The sequence below is a fragment of the Emydura macquarii genome, unplaced genomic scaffold (genome assembly GCF_026122565.2).
Source record: "Emydura macquarii macquarii isolate MOO-44397 ecotype Brisbane River unplaced genomic scaffold, CSIRO-AGI_Emac_v2 contig_1483, whole genome shotgun sequence".
Classification (NCBI taxonomy): Eukaryota; Metazoa; Chordata; order Testudines; family Chelidae; genus Emydura; species Emydura macquarii.
Window position 1 is genome coordinate 25,114,081 of NW_027131620.1, and position 20,593 is coordinate 25,134,673.

General features: G+C 44.5%; 1 protein-coding gene across 3 annotated transcripts in view; it reads right to left on the reverse strand.

Annotated features, from left to right (window-relative positions):
* TOX2 (TOX high mobility group box family member 2) overlaps positions 1–20,593 on the reverse strand; it is a 244,493-nt gene that overhangs the window by 29,236 nt on the left and 194,664 nt on the right. For all 3 annotated transcript variants that reach the window (XM_067554501.1, XM_067554499.1, XM_067554500.1), the window contains one exon: positions 13,375–13,602. In XM_067554501.1, the coding sequence (XP_067410602.1) occupies positions 13,375–13,602 (228 nt within the window). The remainder of the gene's footprint in view (positions 1–13,374; positions 13,603–20,593) is intronic.

Genomic DNA, 20,593 nt, shown 5'->3' on the forward strand with positions numbered 1-20,593 from the left:
AAGGACATAACTAGATTTCTCTCCGGGTTCTCTTAGGAGGAGAGATCAGATTCTTGGGGCTATGTAAAAAGCAGCTCAAGCCTCCCTTCTTTCACCATGCAGCACTGCTAGATCACTTTGACTCCCCAGGGAACTTCACTCATTCTATTCTCAGGGAGAAAGGTTCAGTTTCCCCCAGCCCATCTTCCTCTCAGGGCATGAAGGGCTGTGCAAAAGTCTTGCCTGGCACTCCAAGGCCCTACTGCCTGCTTCCAGCAAGTAGTACCAGCTGTCATCTATTACCTCTCCTCTGAATCGCCACGGTTCACCATTGCCAGCTCTCCGCCTAAACACTGACTATTACTGGTCAGTATTATGGCCAGGTTGCCTGGCAACACCATGATGTATATTGTTCCCAACAAGGCTTCACTGGGGCTGACATGTAATATAACTTTACAACAGACCTCAGACTCTCTTATAGCCTGCAGGTGATATATGCAGTACCCTGTCAGTAAGTGATGTACCTGGTCCAATGAGCAGATGTATCTGATTAGATGGGTGATCTACTATTTTCTGCTGAGCGAGTAATTTTTGCCTTGGGTGATTTATCCATTTAGTATGGACTTTGTTCCACTCCCCATGCAGTGTATTTATATGGGAATGTCACACATGCATTTTGCCATGGGTACTGTATATCGCTGCTTGGCATAGTGAATGTGTCCATTTCTGAGTCGTATGTAGCCACAACAAGCTATATTCTGCTCTCAGTTATTCATGCAACCCGACTGAATCTCAAGCCTTAAAACTGCAGGCAAAACTGCTAGTAAGTTTAACCTGATTTTGCATCAAAGCTCCGTGAAATGGTGAATTTCACATGTTTTATGATGTGAACCCTAGGGTCACTTGAAGGATTGTTCATGAACCTTATGCTGATCCTGGTCTGAGTTTCACGTTTTAATGAAACCACAAACCAGCAACTTTCACTTGTTCAGTGGTTTTATCATGCAACTTCCAAAAGTCTCCACTATTTATCCAAAGGAAAACGCAACTGTGATGCTTGCAGACCAGGTGCTAGCTGACGCCAAGTCTCTTGTGCTTCACTGAACATTGACAAATGCATAACTGGAAACCAGTCTGGCTTGCCTGAGTGTAGTACTGTTAAAACAGATATTAGCGTTATAACAATTTATTTAGTCTTTATGAAGTGATTGTAGGACGCTGCATGTATTAATCCTACTTAATCTGCATCCCATGTTATAAGGTAATGTTTGTGTTTGCTCTGTAACTACAAAAATGTTTGCTAAGACTGTAAATCCTTTCAGTTGGGGAGAAGCATTATTAAGTGTGAAATTAGATAGTTTACCACAAGAGGTGTTATCTCCTCCCCAACAAAAGAAGGCCTCTAGACACCAGACAAGCCACTGTGGAGCATCAGTGGCTAAAATACTTTGTTGGTTGTTTCCTTCACACCCATGAAGAAGGTAGGTGCACCATTCTTCATCCCATCACAGTTTGAATATTAGGGGGAAGGGAATAAAAAACCCTGTCAAGGAGATGTTATCCCTCTTCTGCCTAAACTCTGAGGGGTGAAGATTACTAAGCATAAGCAAGGGGTTTCTGTTCAATACAGGTCTCTATGTGCCCCCATTACCATGTTCTCTGGGAGCCCTTTGGGTCTTTTCCCCTGGGATAGGATAGGGTTTTGGGGAGTGAGACGCATGGAATGTGGTTGGGAAAAGGGGATGGTGGACAGGGGGACGTAGAGACGGAAGAGACATCACAACATTCATGTAAGTTTTCAATATGCAGCAGAACCCTTCTAGACATCTCAGCCACACAAAATCTGCCAGCCATCAGTGATTCACTCACTGTTACCTACCACCCAGAGTCAGGCAGAGGCTGCTGACGTAAAGGTGACAAGCCAGAACCTGCGGTCTTTACCCTGGCTCCTCCTGCTGGAGCTGAAAAAAGTAGCACAGATCTAAGGCTGACTCCTGCCCAGATTTGTACCTGTGCTATCCCACTGACTGCAGGGAGGTTGCACTAGTTGGGGCAGAGTCTATTCACAGTGCTGAACACGACATTTTTATAACGGGGCAAGCCTCTGAATGCATCTTGGAGAAGGCTTCATGGTTCAGGTTAATGTAGCTCTCTCTCTCTCTCTCTCTCTGCCAGGGCAATGAGAGAGGTAACTGGCTTGGAGAATCAAAGGCAACACAGGGAATGAGGCAGTGTCCTGAGGTGCTCATGGTAAAAAGATGGAACAGGACAAGAACCACTGAAGCAGCAGGAGATTAAACCAGGTGACAAGCCCAGAGAGGTTAAGCTCTTTAAAGAGAACAATCATGAGAAGGATGAGAAGGTTTAAGTCAATCAATACAGCCAACTACAGCTGAGCTGTCGGAGGAAGGGTGCCAGGACAGGGTGTGCGTGTCACTCGATCGAAGGAATCAAAACATCAAACATGTCACACCGAATATGGAGGCTAGGCAGGGATTGGGGGCAGAGTCAGTGCCAGCCAAGTCTTTGTATTTTGTTCAGTGGGGCTGGCAATGCGGTGGCAGTGCCCACCTTGCATTAAGGAAATAAAACTGAGGCAAACCACCTCCTTCCCTTGATACTGTTACAGTGATGGGTGCTCTCGGAGGGCCGACAGACAGACAGATTGCTCAGGGTCAATGTCTGCTCTCTCGCTCTTTGGAACAGGGGAGCTCAGCTGCATGGCCTGAGCAAGATGCCTGGACACAGGGAAAAGGGAGTCACAATGATCAGAGCCTCCGGCATGGGCCTCCGACCCAATTTTCCCTATCTGTACACCCTCCTGGACAATATCCCGGCTGAAGAAAGAAGAATGGGGTTCCCTTAAAACCTATTAGCCCCCCTACCTATGAGGAAAGATTGAAAAACCTGGGGTTGTTTAGTTGGAGAAGAGAAGACTGAGTGGGGGCATGGCCGTCTTCAAGTATGTAAAAGGTTGTTACAAGGAGGAGGGTGACAAACTGTTTTTGTTAACCTCTGAGGACAGGACAAGAAGCAGTGGGCTTAAATTGCAGCAAGGGAGATTCAGATTAGACATTAGGAAACACTTTCTAACTGCAGGGTAGTTAAGCACTGGAACACATTACCTAGGAAGGCTGTGGAATCCCGTCACTGGAGGTTTTTACGACCACCTTGACAAACATCTGTCAGGGATGGTCTAATTTACTCGGTCCTGCCTCAGTGGAAGGGGTTGGCCTAGATGACTTGTTGAGGTCCCTTCCAGTCCTACGTTTCTGTGACTCTCCTTAATCAGCCACTGGGCTCGCCATTAAGCATCTTTCCCCCTTAACACAGACATGGAACGAGCATCTGCCCCTGCTGGCCTTGGGCTCAATCATAGAATCATAGAAGGTTGGAGTTGGAAGGGACCTCAGGAGATCATCTAGTCCAACCCCCTGCTCAAAGCAGGACTAACCTCAGCTAAATCATCCTGTGAGGGGATGAGCATCCCCAATGCCCATTGGCACCATTTGGGAGGAGCTGAATATGCTTCACTGCCTCACAAGATCAGGTCCCAGCCCGTAGGAGACATGGATCTTCTTCACAGAGCGCTGCCCACCTACCTTGTGCAGACAGGAGGGCACTTGTGGATTACCCTGATTATTCCCAAACCATTCAGCAAGCCTCTGGGACTCATCATGGCAACATGCTTCCTCTAGTGCAGGCCCAAAATGTGTTGCAGGAGGGAAAGAGAGAGACTGGTTTTCGGGGTCCTGTCTGTTCCAAAAACAGTGTGCCAAAATCCGAACACACTAACTGAGAGGCTGTACTAGAGGGGGTCTTGGGTCCTCTGTGCACAAACACCGGAAGGCCAGGGAACCTCAGTGCCATTTTGTTTCCCCGTAACCTACCTATTGATTGGTTCAGACTTGTAGGATAGGCTGGAGCTGAGTATGAAACATAGTTATGGTCTGGTCTGCACCACAGACTAGAGCCACATTTGTCACCAAGCTAGGAGACAACCAAATTGTTAGGGTCCCTGGCACAGCTGTATGGGAAGCATGGATAGGGCCTTTACAGAGTCTCCCTGGGACACATGCAGAAGCAGATGGGCATGGCCATTGAGTTCCACAGTGAAGGCTTTCATCATCAGGAAATCACCCCCCCAATGACAGCAGTCCCTTGGGATCCTGTGCTATTGGCATCAATTTCAGTGTTAGGACTGTGCCTCCCTCAGACGGGAGTGAGTGGACCCCTCCCTACTCCTGCAGGGACCACATGCAGAACCATTAAGGCAACCTGAACAGAGCAGAAAGATCATACTTCGCCTCCCGGTTTTTATGTGGTTGCGGAGTAAAGGCTTTGACTGTCTCTTTCATTCTAGCATGGCCTTTTTGCCCACATTTAAATACATGCCACAGGCAGAGCATCCCTATACCCAGTGCAGTGAGATATGCTCGGCGTCACCCATAGCGAGCTGGGCACAGGGGGAACAGCTAGCCCTACTGGAGAGCAGTGCACTTTGCACTTCATCCCTGGGAGCCCAGTGCAACAGCCTCTGGCTGACTTACTTTCAGGCTCTTCCCATATCTCACCCCTCCTTACTGCAGAGCATGCAGGCTGATTCAGCATGGCCGGCTCAACAGATGGAGGCATTTGCCATCCATTAAATAGAATGGGATAGCATGAGATTTATAGAAGCAGTTTGAAAGTAGAACCCAGTCACTCCAGTTAGGTAGTGTCTGAATAGTGCCAATCCAGATAACCTAAGCTCTTCCAGATGGAGCAAATGTTAGCTAGATTTCAACATCTTGACTGAGTTTTGACAGGTGGCCTAAACCCCATGCTTGTTCCAGGGCAGAATCTTCTCTGCAGAATTAGAAGAGTTCATTTCAATTCAGTCCTCAAAATCTGCTATGATGAGTGTCAAATCAGCCTGCTCGTTTAAATCTCTCTCTCTAAGGTTGTGAACACAGGTATGTATCTGTTTAGTGGAAAAAAAACCTAACATTGTGGCAAGGAATTATACAGGGAGCTGGGAGCTGAAGGAGGATTACTAGAGACAGGTAACCTATTTGATGATGATAACTGAATTAGCATTTACTTTTGAGTAAAGTGTAAGCTATCTCTACCGGATAAACTATTTGCAAAGTTCAAAGAGTGTGTATTATTTATTTATTTGTAGTGTCACATTCTTTAGATTTCTGTGTAAGCTTCTTAGGAAAGGCCACACCAGCTGCTGAAGAACGATGGTTCTTATGTACTGTAAACGTAGAGGTATTTAACGTTATTATTATTATTTATATATTCTATTTACTATTATTTGGACATGGCAAATTCAATGCTAGAAGGGGTTAAGGAGGGAAGGAAACGGTGCAAGTTGTCAAACAGGTGTCCTTGAGCAGTACCCAAGGACAGGGAGATTGCTAATCCTGTATTCCACAGCATGATCAAATCACCAGGCAACAGATATAAATAAAAAAAGGCAGGAAATGAGGAATTTAGATACAAGTGTGTCAGAGGGAAAATGAAGATTCATTGTGAAGAGGCTGGGAAGAGAAGAAGGAACAATATGACAAAAGGCACAAGTGATAAACCAGAAGGAAAAAAACTAAGAAATACACATCGTGACAGCAGCTTTCTAATCAAAGATGTTCCTAGATTATAGGTTTCTTGCATACTATGCATTCTGTTTCCCAGTCTGTGTTTGTCTTTCAGTTAGTGCAGGGGAAAGAAAAAACATATTTGAAACGAGACGTAAGCAACCTTTATTTTGCTTATTTCATCAGCAGAAGAAAGCAAATTTGCTTTGAGGGAGCAGCAGCACCTGTTCGATGGCAAATAAATGGCTACAGCTTTGCTATTGCAGTGCATATAATCATTAGCAACCCACAGGAAAGGATTAACCCTTTGCTTGCTTTCAGAGGTACATGGCAAACAGTAGTCTCTCACTTCAATATGTAAAGATGCCGTATGTGGTGTCTCAAATTAACACACACTGCCAATCAGCCAGCTGTGGGAGGGTATTAGATTCTGCCTGCTTGGAGGACTGGCACTGGGCCACCCTCTCTAACTGGCGGGATTGGATACACTTTGTAGTGATCATGGCCAAGGTGCTGGCACAAGCAGGGAATTTATGGACCATCCTTCACCAGCACAGAGATGGTGGCTGGGTTCACTCAATGCCATATATAACTATTAAATGTCGCATACAGGGACAGACTGGTCAGTGTATTTGTGATGCTTAATGGGCACATACTGTGAAACAGTCAGTATGTATTAGAAACCTGAGTCAATAATGCAATGGCTGTGGTCAGATATGAATGGATTTATCAGACAGTCAGTTTCAAACCCCTTCCCTTGGTCCTCCCTTCCTGCCTCATCCTGGACATTCTCTGAAAGGGCTGGCACCAAAATACATCTGCCGGGAGAGCTTTGAGACCATCTAAGAACAAGAAATAATAAGGTTTGCAATCTTTCTCCAAGCGAAATAGAGCCATCAAGTCAAACGGGCTGTGGGAAGACTTCATTTCCAGCATCCACTTACAAAAAGTGGAAGCTCAATGAGGTAAATGATGCGTAAAAATATTGACCTGGGAGCACTTCTGCCTTCTTTTAAATCATAAAAACGAAGAAACATTGGGGTGGAGAGAACCTTGAGAAGCCACCAAGTCCAGCCCCCTGCGCTGAGACAGGACCAAGTAAACCTAGATTATCCCTGACATGTGTTTATCCAACCTGTCCTTAAAAGCCTCCAATGACGGGGACTCCACAACCTCCTTTGGAAGCCTGTTCCAGAGTTTAACTACCTATATCGTTAGAAAATTTAGCCTAAAATCTAACCTAAATCTCCCTTGCTGCAGATTAAGCCCATTACTTCTTCTCCTACCTCCAGGGGACATGAGAACAACTGATTACAGTACTATTTATAAAAGCCCTTCACAAATTTGAAGATTGTTACCAGGCTCCCCCCCCCTCAGTTCTCTTTTCTCAGGACTAAATGTGCCCCACTTTATAAGCTTTCCTCACAGTCTGGTTTTCTAAACCTTGTAATTTTTGTAGGGCTCTTCTGGACTCTCTTCAATTTGTCCACATCTTTCCGAAAGTGTGGGGCCCAGAACTGGATGCAGTACTCCAGCTGGGGCCTCATCTGCACTGATCAGAGCGGGACAATTACCTCCCGTGTCTTACATGTGACACTACTGTTAATCCACCTCAGAATATTAGCCTTTTTTCACAACTGCATCACACTGTTGACTTATTAAATTTGTGATTCACTACAACCCCCAGATCCTTTTAAGCAGTACTACCACCCAGCCAGCTATTTCTCATTTTGTACTTGTACATTTGATTTTTCCTTCCTTAGTGAAGTACTTTGCACTTGTCTTAATTGAATTTCATCTTGTTGATTTCATACCAACTCTACAATTTGTCAAGGTCATTTTTAATTCCAATTCTGTCCTCCAAACCATCCCAATTTGGTGTCATCTGAAAATTTTATAAGCATACTCTCCACTCCATTATCCAAGTCATTAATGAAAATACTGAATAGCAGTGGACTGAGGACTGACCCTTGTGAGATCCTACTAGATACATCCTCCCAGTTTGACAGTGTTTCATTGACAACTACTCTCTAAGTATTCTCTTTTGTGTACCCACCTTACACTCAGACATTTCCCTAGTTTGCTTTTGAGAACATCGTCTAGCTACAGTCTTGATCTGCCATACCTTGCAGATCCCAAACTCCTGATGTGCACACAAAACTCCCATTGATGACAAGGAATGCAAGGTTGGGGTCTCCATGTTATGCCAGCGATACAGTAATGTTCTGTGGACATATCCCATAATCCATAGTTTCTATTCAAGAAAAGCCCTATTGGTGTCAATGGAAGTTTTGTCCAAGCAGAACTCAGTAAAAACTGAGTAAGGCCTTCAGAATTTGGCTCATTACTTGTTAGCTTTTAATTGTTGTAAGGAAACCTTTATTATGGGGCTAAAGTTATGTCTCTGAATACTGGGTTGCATGGCAGACTGCAATCTTGTCATTCATACTTTGCACAGACCTTTTTGTGAGATTAGCTCCATGCGCATAACGGCAATATTTTGAATAATGTAATTTAATTTTCTTTCAGATACTTTATAGACATTTAAAAAACATCCATGTCTCTAGAACTAGCAATGTACTAGAAGCAGTAATGAACACTAAGGAGGCCTTTCAGACGATCTATTGAATTGTAGTCTAGTAAAGCAAGTGCTGTGAGTCAGGATTCCTGGGTTTTATTTCTATTTTGGCCAAGGATTCACTGTGTGACTGTCCTAGCCATTCACCTTCTCTGCTCCTCACTTTACTCATCTGTTAAATTGGGATAATGATGCTTACTTATCTATTTACCTAGGAAGGTTTGAGTTAATACATTAATCACAGAAATGTAGCCCTGGAAGGGATCTTGATAGACCAGGCCCCTGCACTGAAGCAGGACTAAGTATTATCTAAGCCATTCCTAACAGGTGTTTGTCTAACCTATGCTTAAAAACCTCCAATGACAGAGATTCCACAGCCTCTCTAGGTAATTTGTTCCAGTGGTTAGCTATCTTTACAATCAGGAAGACTGTATCATGCTTTGAGACTCTTGGAAGAAATGCCCTATGTATTGTATGTTCTAATCATCAGCCAGTGTTTTCTTATATCAAATAAATGGTGTTAATCTAACATTTCTTTTTGTCTTAGCATTTGCTTAGGAATGTAAATGAAAGAGACTGGAAATACTGGCAGCTTGGCCAAGAGAAAGCAAATAGGGACTAAACAAACCACAATCCAGTCAAACACTTCGAGAGCAAACGTGCCCCATCTCACAAACCACCAGTGCAGCCCCCGGCGGTCAAAGATAAATAGTGTCCTCACTGCCAGAGCCTCAGGCGGTGGAGGTAATTGTAGCAGGAGAAATGTATACAGATGGAGACAAAGCCAGGAAGTTAATATTTAAGCATTCAGACAAGGAACAAATGACTTAATTAAATCAATTAGAAAGCCAGAGAAATTGAGCCACTTATAAAGCATGTGTAAAGAAATGGAGAGTGCCACTGCTATCTTGTAAAAGAAAATAAGGGAGAATTAGCAGGGAAGAAAAATGGGCTCATTTAATTCATTCTCTTAATTAGAGCTGAGCATTCGCCCCTTGCTCAGTCAGGGGCCATCCCAGTGCTTCCATTATGGAAACCCAATTTTCACCTGGGTTGGGCTGAAGTTGCATCTCCCATCCACAGAGACATCTTTAACATATTAAGGAAGGAAGATGTAGTTAAGTGTCAGGAATAAAGGAAGAGAAAAAGGCTGTCTCAGAAGCCTAGGCTGGCTTTCTTCTGTGCATCTATAACTCAGATATTCCTTGGCTTTGTACACGGGAGGGGACAGAATCTAGAGGGAAATCCAACCCCTGCTCTGCAGAGGCCCCTTGGCTCTGCTGTGCAAGAGGGAGGTGGAAGGACTACAGAGCATGGAGCCTGGCATGGCAGTCCAGAGGTGGGAGAAGGGCATGGGTAAGCTAGAGGAACCACAGTTGCATGGATCCTCCTGTCCTCCTCTTCCACCCGATGCTGCAGAAGGGAGGGACCTTGGGGGCTACTCCAGCCATTGGGCCAGAAGGGCTTTTGAACAGCTGCTCCATAGCTGCTGTATAGTCTGGGAAGGCATTTTCCTCTCCCGTGGCTCCCTGGAGTTAATGGAGTTATATCATGGGTAGTTTTAGCCCATTACACTCCTAAAGGGGCCTAAATCATATGGTGTCATAGGATGATTTACTGTGAGAGTCAATTATAAGCTACATGGGAAGGTAGGTTTTAAATTGACTATTAATGACTAGAAGTGGCTCCGTGATTTAGAGATGGGAGGAAGGGCAGATTTCCAGATGAAGGGTGCAGCCGAAGCAAAAGGCACCAACTACTGTGGACAGCATGGAAGATGGGGACAGAGAGACGATCCAGACTGGAGAAGTGGAGTCCTTGGGCTTGATTTTTGTTTCGGTTATACTGATCAGGATTACTTCTCCCCTACCCCAATGTAATTGAGATCAGACCCGAAGTCAGAGAGCAAATGGGTATGAGATCAGAGATGTGGAGGTGGAGTAAGGCCATGGACAACTCTGAAATGTAGGAGAGCCTTTCTGAATTTGTTTAGCAGCTGTATAGAGGAGAAGCCAGCGTGACGGTGACCGGGAGGATAAGACTGGCCTGATTCTCAGACCTGGAAAGAAAGAACATTCATAGGAACCATGAGAATTGCCAGATCAGATCAGACCCGGGGTCCATCTTGTTCAGTAACATGCCCCCAACAGTGACCAGTAAAAGATGCATCAGAGGCAGGTGGAAGATCCCCTGCAATAAGCAGCTGTGGTATAGCCTGCTGCCACGTAAGGTTTCTTTCTGACTCCCATTATTAGTAGTTGGCTCATGCCCTGAAGCATTAGGGTTTATATACCTTCCAAAACAATTCTGTTTATTAAAAAAAGCCTGAACATAATATCTCTAGGCATTCTCATTTTCCATATAAATGTTCAACCTTTTTTGGGATCCTGCTAAGTTCTTGACCTCAATGATATTCTGTGGCAATGAGTTCCGCAGGCTAATTGTGTATCATATGAAACCAGCCTTCAGGACTTGCTGAAATACAGAGAGTAATAAATTAGGAAGATTAGCACTCTAGAATTTCAGCAGACACATTGTCAAGGTCAAGATGAATCCTAGCAAGAGGATGGTGCTGGACACCCTACAGAGAGGTAAGATGTAAGATGACAGGGAAGGTGTGAGATCAAGAGGAATTCCAGGGTGTTTGGCTGTGGGAGCAAAGCTGAGGTGAATGTGTTAAGTGACAGCAAGGTCAGAGGAATGGAACAGAGTACTTTTTACATTGGGGGAGAACTTCAGTCTCGGGGCTGTTTGGTAATAAGAAGTTATGGTGTGCTCAGGAGACAAGACACAACAGCAGAGAGATGGAAGAAGATCAGCTCAGCAAACAATCAAAAGGGTCATTGCCACAGAAAGGGATATCCAAGACTAGACACACCATACCCTAGCTGTTAAAGTCCATTGTGTAAATAATAACCATTGTATGGGCTCCATTGTGAAACCACTGATCACAGTTTAGTAATTTCACTGAAGTCTGTGGTACTCTGCACGAATAAACACTCATTGATGTGAGTGACTGAGGGTCATCGCAACACTGAGTCCAATGAAGAGGGCCTGTGCACATACTGAACTAGACCGACCATCTGGTTTATCACATGAAGGACAGGAAGCATGAAAAATCCTTATTATCCACAATTTAGAAGTCAGTTGAATACTCATTTTCTCAACTGATTCTGGGTTTCTGATGTACATTGGCAGTCTATCAGGGTGAACAATGTACTTCTCTCAGTTGGCATTTCTATATTTATACGTTATAGATTTCTTTAGAACTTAAGAAAACAAAACATGTCGCAGAATAACCATTCCAACGAAAGATATGAAAGGCAGCACAGGAGCCTCATGCAGCCCAGCAAACAACACTAGAGTGGAGAGTCAGGAATCTCTGCAGTCAAATAAAATGGCTTTTACCTCACTAGAGTGAAAAACATCCAAGTTGTTTGTGTCTGACCCAAAGCGACAAGAGACGTGGGGCTATTAGCTCTATCTACCTGCTGCTTCCAGTGGGAGCACTGGGAGCTCAGTGACAGAGAACTCAGGCCCTAAGTTGTCAGCAAGCCTTTAAAGTGAGGACTCGGTGCTTCAGGGGAGAATTGTGAATTTCTGTACGGTTTGGTTCAAAGACCAATAGCTAAGAATGTCAGATCTCTCTCTCCCTCTGATAAAAAGACAGACTTGCTACCAAAAAAGGATGCCCTGGGGTCTTTGCAATACTGCGTTACAGGGTTTTTGTAACTGACTCAACATCAACAAGAGTAGCTAAACTGAGCCTAGAAATCTGTGTGTGAAACAGACTGCTGTGTGATGGCTACAGAGCAGGGAAATTTCCTTTGTGATGTTACACTGAAGATCTGATTTCAGGGCTTTTTGAGGCCTTGACACTGGATTTCAGGCTGCTGATGTGGAGAGAAGCTATTGTAGTTTATAGGCAATCACTGAAACAGTGAATCAGCAAATACAAAACTGTCTCCTGTCTAGGTATATTTTACCTGACTGGCTGTAAAGGCAACAGCAGAAATAACAAACCTTGAGAATTCCCCAGCTTTTGCATGTGTACAAGGAATTTCTATTGCTTAAATGTTTATTATTATTATTATTATTTGTATTATTATTAAAATTAAATTATTTCCCAAAGAAAAGTCACTCCCCTCCTTCCCAAAGGCATTAAGGGTCTCTCTGCCAGGGACAAAGGCCAAGCAGCTCAGCATTAAGACTCAAGCTATCTGCCATCAGACATTACGTTATGAGTTTGATCATATGCCCCTAACTTGCACATGTGGGAGGCGTTGTGTGTGGTTCATATTCTGCAGAGGGATCCATGCAGTGAGAGAGAGAAGGTTGGGGAACATCATCCCCATGCCAGCTCTATGGAGATTAGAGCAATAATACAGCTAATACAGCCTTAGACCTAATCTGACCTGACACCATCACTCTAACTCACCCCAGTAGAGTAACTGCCATTAAAATCTGTACCTAGTTAACTCTGTGCACTAGTTAATATTACAGCAGTGTTCTTTGTTCCCTACATACTCATTTAGGGACTGTCACAAATACTGCGGCAATGCTAATTTCTTGTGAACTGCAACAGTAAAGATCTGACTAGAGGATGCAATGTGTTACAGGTCTTAGACATGTCAAGTAAGCTGCAGATCTTACATGCAGTGTGGTGGGATGGGAGTAGTAATGTTAACTCTGACAGGTCAGGCTCTGAATACAAAACTTTAAAAAATCTGTTGCATGCAAGAACGCCCCCTGTGCATGATCACTGCAGGGTGCAATGAGGACAGAAGCACTCAGAACATATTCAGTCAGGACATCTGATTCACAGCTCTATCAAGTGGCATGCAGCAGCTTATAAGCATTCCTGGACAAGTCCATAAAAACTCTCTTTGATTCACTGCAGCTGCACAGCATTATGATATAGTTGCTCCATAAGGTCCTGACACCTAGCCCCAAGATTTGTGTGCAGACAGAACTTTGCTCCACTGGAATTGCCCTAGGGCCAGGTCACACAATTACTATACAGAATTAGGAGCTTAAAGTTGTGCATGCAAACCACTAAAGCATTGCTTCTAGTGGCAAGGGGTGCTTTAATAATGCTCCTGAAAAAAGCCTCCATTTTTGTGCATACACCTTTGGCTGCCTAAGTTCCAAACTGTGCTTCTAACATGCTCTGCAAGAATCTAACTAGCTAGATGTAGACAAACAAAACCAATTTAACAGCTGTAACAAACCCACCTGCTTTTGTTCTTCTCCCAAACTGTCCCACATCGATGCAACAATTTTTGAAACATCTCCGAATGTAGCATTTGGGTTTTGCCCTTTGATAGCTGCTTGCGTGTCTCTGAAAAACAGGGCATAAGCAGACACAGGCTTCTGGGGCTCGTTGGGGTCCTTCTTTTTCTTCTTCTTTTGGCTTTTGGGTTTCTTGCCCAGGTCTGTTGATGGTCTCTTCTCTCCAGTAACCTGTAAAACCAAAAGGGATACAGTAATGACCACCCTCTTGTTGGGGTTAATAGGGAGACTTCCAGCCAGTGAAGGAAGAACTCTCACGACATGCATGGGATGGCACCTGCCACTATGACCTGACTCTCCCCCTTCAATATCATCCCTTTCATTTGTACAAACAGATTGTGAAGTTTAGTGATCTATGAAACGAGGAACTAGTAACTCTGGCTATGGCAGGTCTAGTGCAGGCATTTGCTGGGCTTTTCCCTAGCTACCCAGTCCTGCCCTCCCACACACGTATCCCGTTACTGCCATCCTGAACCACTCTTTGCTGTTTATTCCCGCCATGAGGTTCCTGATGTACTTGCCATGTATAGCAGAAACAAGACTGGGCCAGCACATTCTGTTTTTCAACTCCCTCCCACCTGATCTCTCTGCAGTACCTCTCTGATGTCTGTGAGCAGCCAGTTCCTTACACACCTGAGGATTCCACCACTGATACTACGTTGTTAATCTAGTGTAGATCAGTCTTTTAACCAGCAGCGTATTGAAGGCCTTCAGAAAGTCCAATTAATGGATCTATTTCACCCCTTGCTGCTCTGCCACTTCTCCAGAGACACTAGCCGAGTTAGTTAAGCAGGCCCTCCCTGGGGTAGCCTGTGGAAAGTCTCTCCCTAAGCGCTACCTGGCCTCCAACTGCATACTTGATCTGTTACTCAGGAATCTTTCCCAATTCTTCCACCGACCCCTTTTGAATTGGGGGGGGTGTGTGTGTGTGTGTGTGTGTGTGTGTGTGTGTGTGTGATTTTAGCTTCTCTCTCATTTTGCACTCTGCTCCTCTCCAGCTGCGGGGAAATAGAATATTTTCTATTCACCACCTCTTTCTGCACTGTGGGATGCTGGGTGTACAGCTCTGGCACTGTCACTGCAATTCTCTCTCTGGCTTGTGCTGGTGTCATGTAGTTTCGTGAGCTTCTCACTCCGTCCCCCAGTACACACCTCTCTGTGTGTGGCATGGTTCCCCCTTCTCTTTTGCGAGCATCAAGACTACAAGGACAGCCTGATGTATCCCTACATTCCTCACGCTCTCTCCTGGGGACACACAAGCTCCTTCACAGGCTTCCACTAACTATCTCTCCAGATACTTTCACTTGCTCTTGCTAATACCCCATGCCCTGGAAGCTCATATACTCCCTCCCCATTTCCTCTGCCCGTGACCTCCTCATTCATTTTGCTTTTCAGTTGGTTTCATTCACCAGTGGACACATTTTTCCAAAATTTGCCTCCATGTTTTTTCTTCCTCCTTTCTCAGACTGGCCCTGGGCCTGATTTCAGTGTAATGAAGACATGGTCCGTCTATACCAGCCATTCCCCAACTTTTCTCATTCTGACTGTGTGCTATGCTCCTTTCAAGAGGGTCCACCTTCCCCCTGTAGCACTGAGGGGCAGGGCCACAAGCACTAGCAGCACTATGGTAACAATATAGATAGTGGAGCACTGTGCCCTCTCGGGAACATCTATACTTTGAAAGGCAGCCTGCTTCTCCCCTGCTAGTGAAGGGCCTGCAGACACAGACAGACACACCAAGCTGCATCTCTGGGGGAATTCACAAGGAAACTGTAGCATATCTTTATGAAAATACGTTATGTGCAGTGTTGCTACTTCAAGACATGACAATTTTGTGTTAAACAAGTAGGCTTGGCTACCTGAATGAATTCAGCATTCCATGAATCTTGGGAGCTCTGAAAATACTGAGGTAACATTGGTTATTTAATTATCTGCAGTTTCTGGCACGAATTTAAAGTAGTACAGGGCTATTCCTGCAGTCCTTGTTCACCTAAACATCCGCCAAAGCCAATGGGAGTTTTGAGTGCAGGAGGACTGCAGGATCAGGGCTGGATTTTGTTACTTGTGATTAGCAAGTTTTCTCAGATCACTGTGCTTGGTACGTCATTTAGTCCATTCCCTGTACCATAGCAAAACTGAATCCATTCTCCCTAAATTCTTCTTGAAGAGCATCTCGGACTCAGCCTTCAGTGAGGCAGAATCCATAGCTTTAGTTTGTACCACTTTTTCCTCTTACAGGGTCTGATCTTTGGCTTTGGTCAGTCCCTTGATACTGCTTCAAAGGCCAAACTGCTGAAATGTGACTGCCTTCTTTGCAGGCTGCTGGTCCATGTTGGCATCTCCAGGTATTTCACGGTGCTAATGTAGAGTATGTGACAGCTGGTAAACAACACACAGGCACAGGGCTACAAAACAATACACTGACCTTGAAAACAAAGTAAATTTCCAAGTGGAGGGCATTAGTAAAAGAAGACGGTAAGGTGCAGTATGTTTAAGTATAACATATAGGTAAAAGAAAAGGCCCTGAATATTGAAGTGTACATGTTCACCTGTACAGGAAAGAGATTCTTTTAAATCACTTTGAATTCATACACTAAAGATCTCTAAGTGTTAACATTAGTTAGTTAAGCCACACAACACCCATGTGAGATAGGGAAGTATTATTATCCCCATTTCACAGAGGGAAAAACTGAGACACAGAGCAGTTCATTGACTTGTCCCATGTCAACAGCAGAGCCAGGAACAGAACCTAGAACCCATTGCTGCCAATCCTGTATTCTGACCATTAGAAACACTTCCTCAAAGGCAGGAAGATAGCTCGCATCGTTGCTTACCAAATCCCTACAGTGTTGAGATACTTCTCAGACCACTCAGCAAGTACATTATTTAAAGAGTTACCCAGTTTATCAGGAAGATGCTCTGAAAAAAAAAAGTACTTTCCTAACTGGAAGTTCTTTGAGATGTGTGGGCCCGACATGTATTCCCTGGTGGGTATGCATGCGCTCCAGGTGCTCGGAGCCAGAGCATTTTGAAAGCAGTGTCTGTTGGTCTGCGCATCCACCCTCATTCCCCTCATGCCTCCAACTGAGGAGATAAAAGGCAGGGCAGACTGACCAGCCCTCCAATTCCTGCCCTACTGGGAATTAAAAGATGATCTAAAGAGGTGGGGAAGGAGGACAGGTAGTGGAATAGAGATAGGAATAACACTTCTTGAAGAACCTCCAGTTACGAAGGTAAGTAACTTCCTCTTCTTTGAATGCTGATCCCCGTGTGTATTCCACTGTGGGTGACTGGCAAGCAGTACTGAGGTAGGAGGAGGGTGTAAGGATGCAGATGGTAGAGCCAAAGAAAGGGCCACCACTCCAAAGGATGCATTAGCGGAGGAGCTCTTCACTGAAGCATAATGCTTTGCGAAGTGTGGATGGAACATTAGATATTCCTTGAAGCAATGCCATAGACTTTGCCTGTGCTCTCATGAGATTAGGCAACTGAGAGCAGAGTAAAACAAAGAGAAATATTTTACAGATAAATGGATGAAGACAACAAACCTCTGGACACAGGAGGTTCCGACCTGCGTCACACAGCAGTGAGAAGAAACTAGGGAGGTGGCTGGTCTGCCTCACCCTTTATCTCCTTGATTGGAGGCACGGGGAGAGTGAGGGTGCATGTGCGGATCAATGGAAATTGCTTTTAAAATTCCCTAGCTCCGGGCACATGGAGCGCATGCATATCCACAATGGCATACATATAGGGACCAGCAATCAAAGAAAAAAACATGTGATGATAGAAACAAGCCTTAATACCAAGCTATTAAGCATAAAATGTAACTAGACATGGCTGTGTCTGTCTGTCTAAAGAAGGCCTCTGTCATAATGGCTTTGCTGATTTGATTTCAAGCACCAGAAGTGCTCGGAAACCACAGAGTTGAAGAGGATACATTTTAGATGGCACAGTTCTAATGTTCTCTGTTCATCAGCTCCCATTAAGCATGGTCTCAGTGCAGTGGCATTTGTCAAATGGACGGCTGCCCATTAATGAATAAGCAAAAAAAAGAAAAAAGAAAAAAAAGCGAATGCGACCAAAAAAAGCATTTAATTTAAAACTGCCAATTGGGTCTGAATGGGATTCCTGGGGGTGAAAGGTCACCTTATTAGGAGGAAAAAATTCATACTAAGATTTCACTCTGTGGTTGAGTTGGATGGCATTTTATCTCATCTTAATCTCAGTTCATCTGCTTTCATACTGATGGGAAAGAAAACAAACCCCTCTGGCAGTTACTGGCCAAAGTGCAGCATCAAGTGGAGAAGCCAAGAACACGAAGCAGCATTTTTAACAGCAACTACTAGGACTTCAAAATCATTCTTATTTATACAGAACTATAAGTGTGCATGATACTCTACAGACAAATGACAGACCATGTACAGTTTAGGGTCAGATCCCCAAGGTGTTAGGCTCCTGGCTTCTGCTGGAATACCTTTGTGGATTTGGGTCTTACAGTCTTTAGCAGTGTGGACTGTCTATCTTTCACACCTCATGCAGTGAGAAGAGCTACCCACCGTTGACAGGTCCTTTTCTGCTGGACTATGACTCTGATGCAGCGCAATGCGACATAGTTCTGGCTACAGGGAGGTGTCTTGCAGGCGGGTATTAAGTAGGTTCCCCACATGCAGCTTAACAGATGCCTCCCAAAGAACATGCTTAAACAACCTGATCACTATTATCGGTACCCTAAGCCAATTCTGCACCACAGCCCGAGTCACAGAATCACAGCGGATGAAGGTGAAAAGACCTGTGAGATCATGTAACCGCCTCACCCAACCAATGTGGAGTGGGATTATTCCCTGCAATGGGATAAATTATCCCTGGCCATTAAGTCTCTTCCAACCTCCTGTCCTCTCCACCTTCACACTTTGCAAAAGTGCCAGAGACAATCACAGCCCTGCAATCAGGGAAACACGGGGCCTGCTCTCTCCAAGCACCACAGGAGTGCACCCCACCCCACCCCACTCCACCAGAGGTGGAAGGAGCACAGTCGTGACCCCACCCCTCTGTCTGTGGAGCTGGCTGAGCATGCTGCTGGGGGAGGGCTGGGGCACTGAGCATGCTCCCTGCCAGGCATAGGGGGTTTGGAGAGGGATTGCATGTTCTGCGGTCCACACAACCCCCAAAGGGAGCCAGTGCCTTCCTAGCCCAATCTGGCTCTCAGTCTCCCCCCAAAGTGTTCAGGAGGCTAGTGCCCACAGCAGCGGGAACTGCCCCACAGACTGAATGCCTTGTGCCGGGGTCACCAATAATGCATGTTGGATGACTCACAAGGGGCAACTCCGAATGGCTCAGGTTCACTGTCACTCATGTTGAGATCAACCGCGAATGCTATTTTAGCATGGCAGAGTGCTGTGCTGTTCATCCGACTGTCACTGCCATGGGATAACACACTTACTCCACTGGAGAGGCAGGGTGCACAACACTAGAGATAAAACTAAGAGCAAGCGGGGCTGATTCACGGGTTAGGGCTGTAACTTTATAAACAGGTTGCTTTGCTGTCACCTAGACTATTCTCAAAGGGGCAGGGCCTTCACTGGTCACATCTGGACCGAATAAAACCCACAGGGAGATTTCGAAAGCAATGGTAATTGGGTTAAAGTGACTCCCCTGATGGGATAGTAAGTTTGAACGCTCATCCCTTGGGAACACTAGGCCCAGAAAGACACTAAGCTCTTAGGTATTCAAAGGATCCTAAGAGTTAAGCCCCCAAATGCCACTGAAATTCCTTTTGGACTTTCCTTTAAAACCCCACCCGTACTGTTCTAATGGATGTGAATGCAAATGACTCCGTGTGCCGACAGGTCAGGGACATGAGAACGTCTAGCTCTCCAGATACTACTAGAGAAAACAAAACAGCCCTATTTCTGCCTTGATGCAATGAGAAAAATAATTTTTCAGCCATGAAGCGGTGGAAGTGAAATCACTTAGTGCAAAATGTTCACATGCTCGTTTGCCCCTACATCTGAATTATCTACTGGTACGTTGCTTGGGTTCCCCCACTGCCTCCCAAGGCTTTGAAAATTCTCCAGTGAAGGGGTCTTTCATGATACCTCTTGCAGTGGGACATGACTCTTCCATTAAGAGTTACAATTTATTCAGCATTTGGTCTCTATCCAGTTTTCACAAATTACTGGCTTTTGTGGGAGTAGAAAAACCATCTCCTGGCATTAGAACCATTTCTTATGTGTCAATATGGTTTTTTTGGTAGATATTTTATAATTCCTGTTCGTTAGAAACGGTTTTTATGACCTGTTGTACAAAGGTCATTAATGGTCATAAAATAAATGATGGATTGGTCCCTTTAAATATTTCCAACAGCTGAGTATATAGAGAAAGCAAACAAAAACGCAAAGGCCACAATGACTCCAGGGCTCTCTTTACACTGTGGTTTCTTTCCTCTAGGAAATGTACCACTTGATTATTGCTGCGCCTAACTTGCTATGTGGTATACAGGATAGACGAGGTATATATTATGGCCAGAAAAAATACAGGGCTTTGTAAATTGCCTTAGCTACCATGCTCCAAGAATCTGACACATCCACAAATTCTCTCTCCCTAACATTCAGCACTCACTCGCTGGACCTATAAGAAATGTATCAGTAAAAAAATCAGTGACCTTACAAGTAACTCCTTAACTATCATATTGTCATGCTGAAACCTTGAATGTGACCGATAAAGGTACAACGAAAAAAGCTGAAGCAGAATCTGGGTGTAGTTAGCCTAAAACTCTCATTGCACTGGAACAAGAAAGGTTTTAGTTGCAAAGCAAATGTCATTTGCCTTCTGCAACCTCAAAGTTCTCAGTGATACAGTCTCTTCTAGAAAGCAGATCACTGAACTCCTCTAGCTGCATAGAGCCATGCCAAATAGTCACAACCAAATTCTAAAACTGCAGAATCTGAGGATTTCATAAAATCCTTCTATTTTCAAGTAAAGATGTATTTCTTTTGCAATTTAGTTCTAACAAAGATCAGATTTGCATCCACGCGCACATTTTGAAATGTCATGTTTTGAGATGAAAACTTCCATTTTATGAAAAATGAAATGAAAACAAAGAATAATTTTTCCTGAAGTTTCATGAGAAAGTATTTGCTAGTTTTTCTCAGCCCTAGTTCTA